The following is a 12,684-nucleotide window of genomic DNA, read 5'->3' as shown; positions in this document are numbered from 1 at the left end:
TCTTGCCATAAACAAGTCCAAATTGTGAACTTCAAGTGTAGAATTTACATTACAAATGGCTAAAAGTAGAATCTGTAAAACCCTTATACCAAAATAAAAGGACACATTAAATAGTCGTGGGTTTAAATAATCAGCCCAGGGTTGTTTGCTGGCATTATTGTATTACAAAGCACTTTATTGAAAAGACAATATTTACAATAGAACCAAAAATCTGTCAACGGTGACCACAACGTACAGTGACAATATTGCTCCCATCACCAACGTACCGCAGCCGCTCTTAAATCTACAAGGCAACGTTCATGTTATCCACCGGAGGGCGATGTCACGCTCAACAGCACCAGTGCAAAACTCTATCATGTTTGAATAGACTGATGTGTGTGTGTGTGTGTTAGGGTAAACAACTAGTAAGAGTTGTGTATGCAGTAAAATTAAGTCCTGCCAAGTACTTGTACCATGAAGTACATCACCTCATGAATTTTAGTCAATAATTTCACAACCACCTCCTGATGATTTTCCCTTTATTTGTCCTTCCATCCCATAATATCTCCTATAGTTCAAATCAAGGGCTAAATGCCCCTGTTTCTGCTCCCATTAACCAAGCAAGTATTTTTCTGGGTGTAACAGAGAGCAAGAGAGGAGAATGAAGATTGTCTGTGTGTGCTATGAGGAAATGTTCATTCAGAGCCGTGTGTGTGAGCACATTTCATGTCTAGTCCATCTTGAGGCTATGGTAGATGTATCTAATAAATGCCAGCGAGGCCCAAAAGGAAACGCTGCCCAGCATCAGCGAGAAGACAAGTGCCGTGAGCAGAGAGTAGCCAAAGAACTCTGTGCTCTGAACTAGGCCACTCATAGACGACCGGTTGTGGTAGTAGAAGACGGAGTAGACGAAGATGAAGAGACCGGTGGAGCCTGTGCTGAGCACGCTCCTCCACCACCATTGGTAGTCCTCGCCCGACAGCAGGAAGTAGGTGAGGGCCACAGAGATACAGGCGCCCACAGAGAGGAGGATGGCGTAGACACACAGCAGGATGCCATAGAGGGTGTAGTGCTCTCGGCCCCAAACGGTGGCGAAGATGTAGTACAGCTCCACTGAGATGGCACTGAGGGAAAATTGAAGGAGAAATAGTGTGATGAAAATTGATTTTAAACAGCTGTAGATGGGTGGATAGATCCTTAAATTGTTTAAAGTGCAGATTTGCCAGTCAAGATGACTTCAAAATGCACACATTTGTAGATGTTTGATTTAAGAACATTTTGGGCCTAGATGAAAAATATTACAAAAGGTCCTTCGATTACATTACTACCTCCACCAGGGTTAGCTAAGCATCACTTAGTTCTACACATTGGACGCCAGCTCACCTGAACGGCAGGAAGCCGCCGATGGCCATGTGCACAGCTGTGTGTTTGTACCACGGCTGTGCGGGGATTTGTCGGGCGATGTTGCGAGTGCGGCAGGGTGCCTGGAAGTTGCCGGCTCGGTTCTTCCCCACGATGCCTCCGATGATTGTGAGGGGGAAGCCCACCAGCACCCAGGCACCCAGCAGGAGGAACACGGTGGAGGCCGGCAGAGCCTGAGTGGAGCCGCACCACCAGTGGATGGAGTTCACGATGCTCCACGTCAGGAAAAGAGGAGCTGTGGGGTTGAAGGATCAGGTGACTTAAGATCAGACATGGTTTTGATAACATCTGCTGATAAAAATGACGCATCATATCAGTGCTTTTTATAATTAAAATACAATTTAATAAATAAGTATTTTGTGTCAGAGGCCAAATATACAGCCTCAACCTAAACTCCTAAAAGAAAAATCACTAACTGAGTAGAGCAGCATTGTCACAAGCACCTAAACGTGTAGAAGTTCGACCCTGCTCTTACAACCCAAGTTTGACGTGGAACAAACCCTTCACATCAGACTCACCAGAAAAGAGAGACGAGGTGAGGATGATGTTCCACACCCAGCGCTGGCCATTGATCTGCGTGTAGAAGCTACAGGAGACATAGCCCGACACACAGCTGGTCAGAGCGTACAGAACAATAGCTGCCGAGTTGATGGCGCCGTGGCGGTGTACGTTGAACATTCCCAACAGTGCCATGATGATGATCCCTGGAAAGATGAAGAGACATTAGGGTGGTATTTGCATCTGAGGTGTGTTCATATGTACAGTGTCACACTATGTAAGCCTTCCTTTATCAGGTTTGAGTAAAAAGACGGTTTCTACAGGTCACTAGTGCTCAGAAAACGAGTCTCCTCGATTTTCTAAAAGAACAATAGCAGTGCTGATACTGTTTTGGAATTTAACAGAGCAGTGTGTGTGTGCGTGCATGTGTGTGCGCGTGTGTGTACTCACCCGTGGCCAGGGTAAGGAACTGGGCCCCCACTCCCAGCACAGCACACAGCAGGCTTTTGTAAGGGGGAAACCTGAAGACGTCAGTGTGAATGATCTTCCAGCCGTTGTCTCCCTGGTCCAGATCATCACAGCCGCCCTCCTCCTCCACGTTGTATCTGCAGGCGAAGGGAAAAGTGACGTTATATAAACTGAATAAATGAAAGACGACAGGAAAATACTCCCTACAGTTCACCATATCAGTGGTTTGGCATTTAAAACCAATTATCTGCTTAAAACTCTAATTATTGCCGCTCACATCCACAGCATGCAGCCATATTTAGCTTTTGTTTATATTGCAGAATAATTTAAATGTGTGTAAAAAGGAAAGGTGGTTGAAGGAAAGACTAGAAATGATGTATGATTCACATCTTTATGTCCAAAAGATGATATGCAAACATTAAGACCTTTTAATTGCTACTTGGGAGTGAATTTAAACCATTTCTTTTTAAAGTAAAGATGAAAACTAGATCATATTATATTAATTACAGCTTAAGATTTTGTAATTTCTTTCTCTATTATTACAATTTTTTCCTCACATTTGCAAAATTGGGGGAAATAGTTCCACATATTGAAGATACTGTCTTTATTTGTCCCCCTCAGGTTGGTATGTAACCCACAGTATTTCTAGCTGGCCTTTTATCCAGTTTCATATAAAATGTATATCTTATATAAGCTGCTTTGCAAACTGACCTGGCAAAATCATTCTTGAGGACCCGCATGAGGATGATGATGACGAAGCCCAGCAGCAGCACCACCAGCACCAGCGAGTTGATGATGGACAGCCAGTGGATCTCCAGCGTTTTGGGGAAGAATGAGTAGTCCAGGAGGCGCTCGGCTCTGCGGGAATGAGGCAGAGGGGACTCGAACCAGTGCACGCTATAAGTGTGGGTGACAGTCAGGCTGCCTCCGCCCAAACCAACGCCACCGACTGCTGTGCCCGCCCCCTCCTCCAGGGGAACGGGTTTGACGTCTTTTACAGAGACGTTGGCGAAGATCACCGAGTCACTGTTGTACTCGATGTTGAAATCAAGGTGAGTCCACAAACCCACCTGGAGGCAGAGAGACAGGTTCAGGATCAGAATGTCTCTCACGCGTTTCAGTCGGCTCCACATATCTCACAAACCATCAGTACTACAACAGGTTTACCTTGTGGCTGTGAGGCAGAAAGCCACTCTCTTCAATGTATCCCACAAAACCCCAGATTGGAATGTCATCCAGGACAAATTCAAAGTAGTACAGCTCCTCGATGGCCTCTCGAAGCTGGTCCACCTGACGCACACAAAATACACCGTGGATCACACATCATGCGTCATGATCAAGGATACAGAGAACAGACAGCGTTCCGATAACAACCTACACTCTATATCACTGAGGAAAAAAGGAATCCCAACCCACTCCATCCCCTGGATCCAGACTACCGACCCCAGCTGAGTATCACTGCAAAAGGTCCTTGAGGTTCATTGAGTGAGAGAACCAAGCCGCTATAACTGATCTGGTTAAGTTATACTGTACTCAAGGTTTCACAAATAACTTGATATGTAATCTGTTAAATCAGCTCTACAAGTATCAAGACTTTGAAAGATCTCAAGAAGGAGATATGGTCAATGAAATATTTTCTATTGTTGTTATTATTTCGTCCAACCTGATGCTAATATCTCTGATGTCCTTTGCTCGGTTGTTGGTTTTAATTATGGATGTGTCACTGTAATTATGGCTTTTTTTCCCTACATGGCATGGATAAAGAAAATGACCGGATTTGAAAAAGTGCATATATTAAATGGTCCTTTTCTTACAACATCCACCATCCATGGACTGAATTATGACTCAACTCCTAGATGATTTAAATTGTTCATTAAAATATGAAGTAATTTGATTCTTATTAGAATTTTCTGAGGGTATTGTCACTTGACCCAAAATATCTACTAATGCTGTCCCCGGCTTTTGTAAACTAAAACACACAAATACCTGTTTCTCTGAAAGAGTGAGTTGACAGAGAGTCTTTTTCTCCACGTTCTCTCTGAAGCGGAGGTGATATAATGACTCTGCCATTCTGTCACCATCCAACACTTCTCCCAGACTCAGGGACTTGTGGTGTACCTGAGGGAGAAACATTACAATAACATACAGGGTGTAGTACAAAGTGAAAACCGCAGAGAATGCAGTCACACTACATCTCTGCGTTCTCCTTGTTGAAGTATTATATCATATAGTGGTGGATGATAAGTTATTACTATTGTAATGTTGGGCTCCCGTGTGTAACAGTATAACACCCATGAGCCATGAATTAAATCTTGACAACAGCAAAACACAGAAAACAAGTTAACAGAAGCGAATGAAAGTAAATGAAAAATGATATGTTATTACCTTGTGTTTTTGATTATATTATTCAAAGTTAACATGGCAAAACTACAATTTGAGATGCGTTTGTGACAACCGTCCAGAACACTCTGTGAAACAGGGTTGAGACTGACCTTCTCTGGCCTGCAGACTGGCAGGGTGTAGTAGTGATAGGTCTCTTGGGGGTTATGATAAGGGCCCACTTTGTTGACATAGATAGTCACGTTGTCCCCCTGCTTGTAGCCCGCGATGCAGCTTGAGACCAAGCACAGGATCAAGATGCATTGCAGCCCCATCGTCTTCTTGCAGCCCCCCTGCAGGTGTCCGACTCCGCGCTGCATTACCCCTGCAGGAGAGATGAGACAGTTCGTCATTTAAAAATGTTTAGAAACTAATTTCCATGTAGTAAAGCACTGATGTGCAACAACGTTTACATCAAGTCACAAAGAGTTTTATGCAACGTGAGTTCGAAAAATTGAGAAAAACTATCATTGTGTAACCACCATGAATTATAATGCAGTTCATCAGTGGATGCTTTTTTGACAGGAATTAGATAAGCACTGCTACTCTATTATAAAAAGGAAATTTGATATATTGCCCAGAGATACCTTTGTAGGAGAATCCACAATCTATAGGTATGATAAGTGCTCAAATCAATTTTTTAAAAGTTTATCTACAATAAATTTGGTTACCTGAATATGAAATGTACACCCTAAAATGTATTTAACACTTAACATTGACAAGAGAATGATGATGCTACAGTAACGAATGATCCTTCAGTAAATATATAAAAATATAAAACGAGGAAGTAAAAAAGGCTGCATCATAGAAGCATGAACATCACACGTATCAAAGTGTGTATCCTGTAGTTGTGATGCAAGTCAAATCTAGTTGATCATATTCTCTATCCAGCACTGTGCTCCATATACCTCCATTTACTACATACAGTACAAGCCAGCCTGATGGTTATGTTACAATCATAACAAATGCATTTACTGGTGACACTAAAATCAGCAGGTTTCAGAATAAAACAACTTCACGCTGGCTTGGGTAAACTCTCTCTGGAGTTTAAGAGGAAGGCTCGAAAAGCTGATCACTCGTCAATTATCTCACTGTCATCGGTTATAACTCTCTTCTTTATCATCACAACTGGGCCTTCGGATTTTTCTTAGCACCAGGGAAGCCACCAAGACTCTCCCAGGAGAACAGCAGTGGCTGTGAAGTGGCTGAAGCTTGGAATCACCAGCTCTCTTCCTGGAGATGTTTGCTCAGCCAAACTCAGCACTGAAGGAACGACTGTATCAACATGGCCTCTGTCAAGCAGGCCTTTAGGGTAGAGTGGCTGTTAAATAAACTCCACAGAGGAGTGCATCCTAATGCTGCCTCACTGTGGGGATGGTATGAGCCAGGTGATGAGCAGTGTCCGGGGATGGCTGGAGCTTAGAGATCTCATCATGCTCTAAAAAGCAACAACAAATGGAGTCATGCTTTTTTTAACCATTTACACTAAAGTGTAGTGAAGGCAAAATCAGTCACTTCCTCAATTTACAGTAGCAAGGGAAAGAGCAAGTTTTTGAAGCTGCCACAGATTACAGTTTCACCGCTTCAGTAGAAGGACGCTGGACTTTGATGAAGAGCATCATGGATTTATATCTAACCAACTGATCAACAGCAGTGATATTGATATGCAATCTGTGGTTTTAATAAAAAGAGACATGTCAGCCCTCATATTACTGCGGTGGAGGGGTTAGCCAAGACTTGCTCTACCGGTTTGTCAGCGGTGTCACGTCAGCTTCGATGCCACAGATCCGACTAAACGTGTCTGTCCGCCGGATTCCTCTCGACTCTAGGCCCCGACTCTCTCCCCCGGGCTCCGGTACACTGGAGCTCAATGTGCCGATTTACAGGTGAACATCCTGGAAAGCCTCGGTGCGGTGTCCTCCATCCATCCCGTGCATATCCGGGTACACCGAGTACTTTTACTGACACCCGAGCCTGAAGAAGGGGTTCGACTCCACGTCACCTCAGAAAATAAAAAATAACGACGGATGGTTGAAGTCTTCCGGAAGGGGCGGAGAAACAAGACACAAACACACCTCATACGTTACCGCTTGCTCTCACTCCGGTGACACGTCCCTCTCGCGGGCTATTTGTAAAGGATCTCGTCAGTTTTCGTGATTTAACGACGCCAAAAAGGCGTCATTTTAACGATCCGAGCTGCGACTTGAACGACGATCATTTAGCTGTGTTGACCGGATATCCTTGAGCCTCGACCAGCCAATCAGAGGCATGCCTGGACTTCCTCGTTCGAAGTCAGACCAGTGTAATCGCACCTGCACCATCGACGCGCTCCTTCTCAGGCTCCTTCGGGGACGCTCCGCTCGACAGATCGACAGGCAATGTCTGCGATTTGGTTTCCCGCGAACGAGAAGCAGGTCCCCGCGCCACAGAGCGAGTGAAGGAGCATCAGAGCTGCAGCTAACATGTGAGTCCGCTTTAAACAGGTTTTAACCGAATCTAACACGTGCAGTTTAAAATATCAGAGGCTACTTCATGCTATTAGCAAACAAACCATTGCATGTGTGCTATTAATGTTGTAGCCCCTCTGCTAACCGCAGTTTAGCAACATTCCCTCACTCTGCAGCGAAGTTAGCGACCTAGCTCTGTATCGCATCAGTTCTCCAGGCCATAGAAAGTGTTCAGCTTGAAATGAATGTGACATAATGACATTGTAAATATCACTTCAGACGTCAGAACACCATGGGAATACACGGGCTCACCAAGCTGATCGCGGACCAGTCCCCCGGAGCCATCAAGGAACAAGACATCAAGAACTACTTCGGTACGAGTTTTCATTCACGATGCGGCCACTTTTTAGTTTGTATCTCTCGTGGGTGAACTGGATCAGTCGTGTATCAGGTGACACTGGGATTCAGCAAAGATGGAAGAAGGATCCAAATAAAGCTTAATCACTTGCAAAAAAAAATGGCAGCCATGGCAGCTTGTAGTCAGTTAATCGAGCCAAGGATTAAACTGTAGTCAAACAGCCACCTGTCAAAGTGATGCAGTAACAGTGTTAAACTGAGTTAAATCAAGGTTACAAACACAATATCTATTTATCCTAATGCAGCTCTGGTCTTAACTGTAGATACCACTTCAGTAGATGTGATAGAGTAATACCAAGCTGAAAGTATTAGTGTTGTTGTAAACACATGACATCACTTAAAACTATGGAAATCAATTGTACATTTTATCTTTTAAAATGTACCAATATCTTCATCCATATACATTAAATTGCTCGTGAAATTGCTCATATGTATAATATAAATTAAATTTCTATCTTCTTATAATATTGTATAATGTACCTGCCTATATATTTGCCTATGCCTATAATAGGCTATATATATCATATTTGTCAAAGCTGTGCAATTAAAATTATACCATGTAATACAATGTTTCTCATCCTGTGCCATTGTACTTTGTTCCAATTCTTTATCCACCTGTAATATTCTGTCTGAGATTTATATATTAAGTCCATATCTGTATATTCTTTTATTTTGTGGTCTATTTCATTGTATTTTAAAATAAAACATGCTCTCTTGTCTTCCTTATTTTGAGTGTTTACTGCTCTAACAAGGGAATTTCCCAGTCGAGGGATCAGTAAAGCTTATCTTACATAATATCAATTAAATAGGTGAAAGACCTCAATCAGGAATTGAATGAAATTATTGTACTTGATGCCAATATTTCTGACAACCCCAGTTTTTTTGGTACATATTGAATAACTTGCTGATGGTTCTTCTTAACTCTACAGGCAGAAAAATTGCCATAGATGCCTCCATGTGCATCTACCAGTTCCTGATCGCTGTGCGACAGGACGGAAACGTTCTGCAGAATGAAGATGGAGAGACGACAAGGTGCAGCCCCCAACATACAGGCACTTTCAAAATTCACACAGAGGAGTCCTAATAGAAAACCTGGGAGAACTGCAGTAGTTCTTGGTTTGATCCCAGATCAGGCAGTTTGAGTCTGGGCACAATGCTGATATGTTTGCCTCCTGCTTTCTCTCCTCAGCCACCTGATGGGGATGTTCTACCGGACGATCCGCATGCTGGAACACGGGATCAAACCTGTGTACGTGTTTGATGGCAAGCCTCCACAGCTCAAGTCAGCAGAGGTTCGTGTGGCTCTGGCTTCCTCTGGTGCTTTTCCCTCGTTAAAGTATCAACCTGAGTGAACTCTGTAATATAATATCCAACACCTAAGAGTCAAACCATGTGGTTTTATCAGTGTTTTGTAAGATCAAAGTTAAGCTTCTTTATCATGTTTAACGATCATCTTAGTTTCTGAAATTCAGTTATTTGTCTGATGAATCACATTTTTAAACTGTTTTTATACTTTTATTGTCTATTTAGAGAAACAAATCAGGCAACATCTTACAGACAGTTTCATTTGCTCCCAACCTCTTATTTATAATGATTAATGATGTTATATTTTTGTAACTTACCTCTTTCTCTGTGTGTGTCCTTCTCCTCACCCCCAGCTGGAGAAGAGAGGCGAGAGGAGGGCAGAAGCTGAGAAGATGCTCGCTCAAGCTCAGGAAATGGGTATAATTCATTATTTTCACACTTAAATAATAGTCATGAGTGGTTCTAGTCTGTGTTTACTGTATTAGCAAATTGGCATTAGCATAAAGGGTGGCATTGATCTTATTGTACAAGCTTTATCTACACAAGAGTAGAGCTGCATGATTTTGGTTTTATAATAAATTATCTTTTTCTCTCAACTCAGGGGAACAAGAGAATATTGACAAATTCTCCAAACGTCTGGTGAAAGTCACCAAACACCATAATGACGAGTGCAAGAAGCTGCTGACCCTGATGGGCGTCCCCTACATCGAGGTCAGATCAAGATTCAACTTATTCCAACTTTCACTGGCTTTAAGAACATGTCCACATTTGTACTGACAGTTTTACAAGCTGGTATAAATTTACATTTTTAGCATTCCAGAAAACTACCAAGAACAATGCACCATTACCTGTTGTAGATAATGTTTATGAATTTCAATATGCTGCTTATGTTGCTTCGTCATCAGAATAGGAACATCCTCACCCTCAGTACATCTGTAGAAACACTGAAGTCTGAGTCAATAATAATGAGAAATGTGATTGTATTTTAGGCTCCGTGCGAGGCAGAGGCCAGCTGTGCCGCTCTGGTTAAAGCAGGGAAGGTGTTTGCCACGGCAACAGAAGACATGGACGGTCTGACCTTTGGCACCAATGTCCTGCTCAGACACCTCACCTCCAGTGAAGCAAAGTAATGTAACACACTGTATTATTGATATTTCACTGTCAGCTGAAGAACTAAGATGTTTGGAGATTACTGGATGTTTTCCCTTGGTTTGGTTGTGGCAACATTTCGTGTAACTTATGACTCAATTTCATTTCTATACTTGATGAAATTTGACATCAGTCTGATTGGATTGGATTATTTGTTGATTGATTTAGTGGCAAAATAATCTTTCTCAATTCTAAGGTGTAGTGGATACAGACATCCCATTAAAACATAAACAAGGTGAAGATGTTATTCTCCTTGGTGTTTGTAAGCCAAGAGAAACTCTGCAGTCATAAAACCATAATATTGAGTCGTATAGAAAAACCTTGATGATGGCAGAGTTGTTTTATTTTATCATCAGCCAATAGGCACCTAACATTTATCATCACCAGCCTTTCTTCTAATGAAACCATTTGAGTTTAGATAGTTGTATTTATTCGGATGAGTGGATGTTATGCTCAGGGCGACAACACAAACAACAGTCATTAAATCTACCAGTAAACTATGCACTAAATAAAATATTACTTTTTTATGTGTTTCAGGAAACTTCCAATCCAAGAATTCCACTTCAATCGAATCCTGCAGGACATCGGCCTGACCAATGAACAGGTTAGTTTTTTTCTGACTTAAAGTAAATCATTATTCTTTGTAATTCAGAGCAATTTTTCATCTGGGATAAAATGGGGGGGAAAATGCATCCTCTCTTTTCATAAACATTTTGCAATTTTCATATAAATGTCACAAAACCAGTAATGTCCTTTTCATTACAACAGTATGTGCTGTGAAAGTGAAAGTGCCATCTACACCAGGAGTGATATTAAGCAACTCCTTGCATTGACACCTTCTTCTTTCTGTTGTCCGTCCTAGTTCATAGACCTGTGTATTCTGCTGGGCTGTGACTACTGTGGCACCATCAGGGGGATCGGCCCCAAGAGGGCCATCGACCTGATCAGACAGCACGGCTCCATCGAGGAGATCCTGGAAAACATCGACACCAGCGTGAGTGGATGTTTGCCACGTTCCTGTCGCTCAGCTCCAGGACAGAGGAGCTTTGGTTCTGATTCTGTGTTTTGTGTCTCGTTTGCCTTCATGCAGAAGCACCCAGTTCCAGAGAACTGGCTGTACAAAGAGGCCAGGGGCTTGTTTCTGGCGCCCGAGGTGGTGGATTGTTCCACAGTGGATTTGAAGTGGGTCGAGCCTGATCAGGAAGATCTGGTCCAGTATATGTGTAATGAGAAACAGTTCAGGTGAGTCATCACATGTTGTGCATCATTTGACCAGTAGACTGCACTGTTGACCATGTAAATACAGAGCTTGATGCTTACTTTTTCTGCCACACTCAGTCTTTTGAAGTAATGTATGACTGATTTCAAAAGTTATGTCTTTGCCCACTACCCCTTTGCGATGGGTAGTGGATCACATGATGAATTTAAAGGGACTATTTGGCCCCGGCCGTCATATGCGCTCTTCTGAGTGATATTCTAGTTGCGTTTTCAACCTGTTAAAACAAAAAATATTGGCTGTTTGGGCTTTATTTTTAAAAGCAAACAAATCGATTTTACAGTTGACACGGCAGTAGTAAATAATAGTCAAAATGTTAACACTGTGGAGTAGAGGCAGAGATTATGGTCCTGACATCACTGAGGTTCACAACCTTTTGTAAATATAATATGAAGTTTAGTGTTAATATTCTTTTGGAGCTAATTTGTAGTCACTAGTCTTAGTTGTAAGTTGTCTTGTTGCTTGTTAATGGTCTACATTGCCTCATATTGTCTTCATCCTGCCTTTAAAACACTGAAGGAAGCTTCCATTGACAATAACATTGTATCAAGGATGAAATACAGGTTTTTATTTATTGAGCCATTTATTTGTGTATCTGTTTGTAGTGAGGACAGGATTCGTAACGGCTATAAGAAGATCCTGAAGAGTCGACAGGGCAGCACACAAGGACGACTGGACTCTTTCTTCTCTGTCACTGGATCTCTGTCCTCCAAGCGAAAGGTACCTTAATGAAAATACACTTGTGTCCATGTGTTTCCAAACTAAATGATCTGACTCAACCAGTACCTGATTTATCCCCCTTACAGCAGTTTGTTAATTTCTTATCCCTTGTCTGTCTTTTACCGTTTTACCGTGAAGACAAAGTTGCATATTATTAAATAAGCTGCTTTATTTTGACGCCTGTCTATATTGTCAACTTTTTTTCTTTGAGTTGCTGTTGCACATTTTCAGTTATTTTCTGAATGTTGAACTCGTTTGATATTTTTGTATTTGCTTTGTCTCACTTAGGAACCTGAGGTTAAAGGATCAGCGAAGAAAAAGCAGAAGACTGGATCCACACCAGGCAAATTTAAGAGGGGAAAATAGACTGAACGCAATTATAAATAATTCATGTACGAATTAAAGAGATGTAAAAAAAAAAAAAAAGAAGCTCCTGTTGAGAAGAGAAGAAGCAACAAAGTAGGAGGTTGTGTGTAAGGACAAGTTCAGCTGAACATCTGTTATACACGAGTTAACATGTTGATGTAAAAACAATTGTTTTAAGTGACTGTTTAAGGTTTTTGTCTAAGTTTGTTTTCTGTTGAATAAAAGTAAAGATTTTTTTTTTGTACAGCAGCTTGTCAT

At 41.9% G+C, this 12,684-nt stretch overlaps 2 protein-coding genes across 5 annotated transcripts; one reads left to right on the top strand and one right to left on the bottom strand.

Moving 5' to 3' along the window:
• Positions 1-154: 154 nt before the first annotated feature.
• On the bottom strand, positions 155-7,072 carry tm9sf1 (transmembrane 9 superfamily member 1). Of its 4 annotated transcripts, XM_034572260.1 has the most exons (10): positions 6,493-7,072; positions 4,860-5,071; positions 4,354-4,485; positions 3,535-3,657; positions 3,079-3,437; positions 2,350-2,504; positions 1,920-2,105; positions 1,363-1,636; positions 701-1,103; positions 503-660 (listed from the first exon to the last, which is right to left on the bottom strand). In XM_034572260.1, the coding sequence occupies exons 2-9, from the start codon at positions 5,064-5,066 to the stop codon at positions 710-712; spliced, it is 1,830 nt and encodes a 609-aa protein (XP_034428151.1). In that variant the 5' UTR covers positions 5,067-5,071; positions 6,493-7,072; the 3' UTR covers positions 503-660; positions 701-709. The 4 variants fall into 4 exon arrangements, with proteins under 4 accessions (XP_034428150.1, XP_034428153.1, XP_034428151.1 ...); XM_034572259.1 differs by having other exon boundaries at positions 155-1,103; XM_034572262.1 differs by having other exon boundaries at positions 155-1,103; positions 6,822-6,998.
• Positions 7,072-12,672, top strand: fen1 (flap structure-specific endonuclease 1). Its single transcript, XM_034572265.1, has 13 exons — positions 7,072-7,210; positions 7,473-7,567; positions 8,540-8,642; positions 8,800-8,902; positions 9,269-9,332; positions 9,517-9,626; positions 9,905-10,041; positions 10,602-10,668; positions 10,927-11,058; positions 11,155-11,306; positions 11,946-12,060; positions 12,349-12,473; positions 12,510-12,672. The coding sequence occupies exons 2-12, from the start codon at positions 7,486-7,488 to the stop codon at positions 12,424-12,426; spliced, it is 1,143 nt and encodes a 380-aa protein (XP_034428156.1). The 5' UTR covers positions 7,072-7,210; positions 7,473-7,485; the 3' UTR covers positions 12,427-12,473; positions 12,510-12,672.
• The last annotated feature ends 12 nt before the right edge of the window (positions 12,673-12,684 follow it).

Source organism: Hippoglossus hippoglossus, chromosome 20 (genome assembly GCF_009819705.1).
Source record: "Hippoglossus hippoglossus isolate fHipHip1 chromosome 20, fHipHip1.pri, whole genome shotgun sequence".
NCBI classification, from domain to species: Eukaryota; Metazoa; Chordata; class Actinopteri; order Pleuronectiformes; family Pleuronectidae; genus Hippoglossus; species Hippoglossus hippoglossus.
This window is presented reverse-complemented; position numbering and strand designations above follow the sequence as displayed.

Excerpts from the sequence above, each read along its gene's own strand:
- tm9sf1 (XM_034572259.1), bottom strand. The coding sequence starts at position 5,066 with ATGCAGCGCGGAGTCGGACACCTGCAGGGGGGCTGCAAGAAGACGATG. Across the intron at positions 3,438-3,534 it reads TTCTGCCTCACAGCCACAAG|GTGGGTTTGTGGACTCACCT; the intron begins GTAAACCTGTTG and ends CTCTGCCTCCAG. Across the intron at positions 1,104-1,362 it reads GGCGGCTTCCTGCCGTTCAG|TGCCATCTCAGTGGAGCTGT; the intron begins GTGAGCTGGCGT and ends ATTTTCCCTCAG.
- fen1 (XM_034572265.1), top strand. The coding sequence starts at position 7,486 with ATGGGAATACACGGGCTCACCAAGCTGATCGCGGACCAGTCCCCCGGA. Across the intron at positions 7,568-8,539 it reads AGACATCAAGAACTACTTCG|GCAGAAAAATTGCCATAGAT; the intron begins GTACGAGTTTTC and ends TTAACTCTACAG. Across the intron at positions 8,903-9,268 it reads CACAGCTCAAGTCAGCAGAG|CTGGAGAAGAGAGGCGAGAG; the intron begins GTTCGTGTGGCT and ends CCTCACCCCCAG.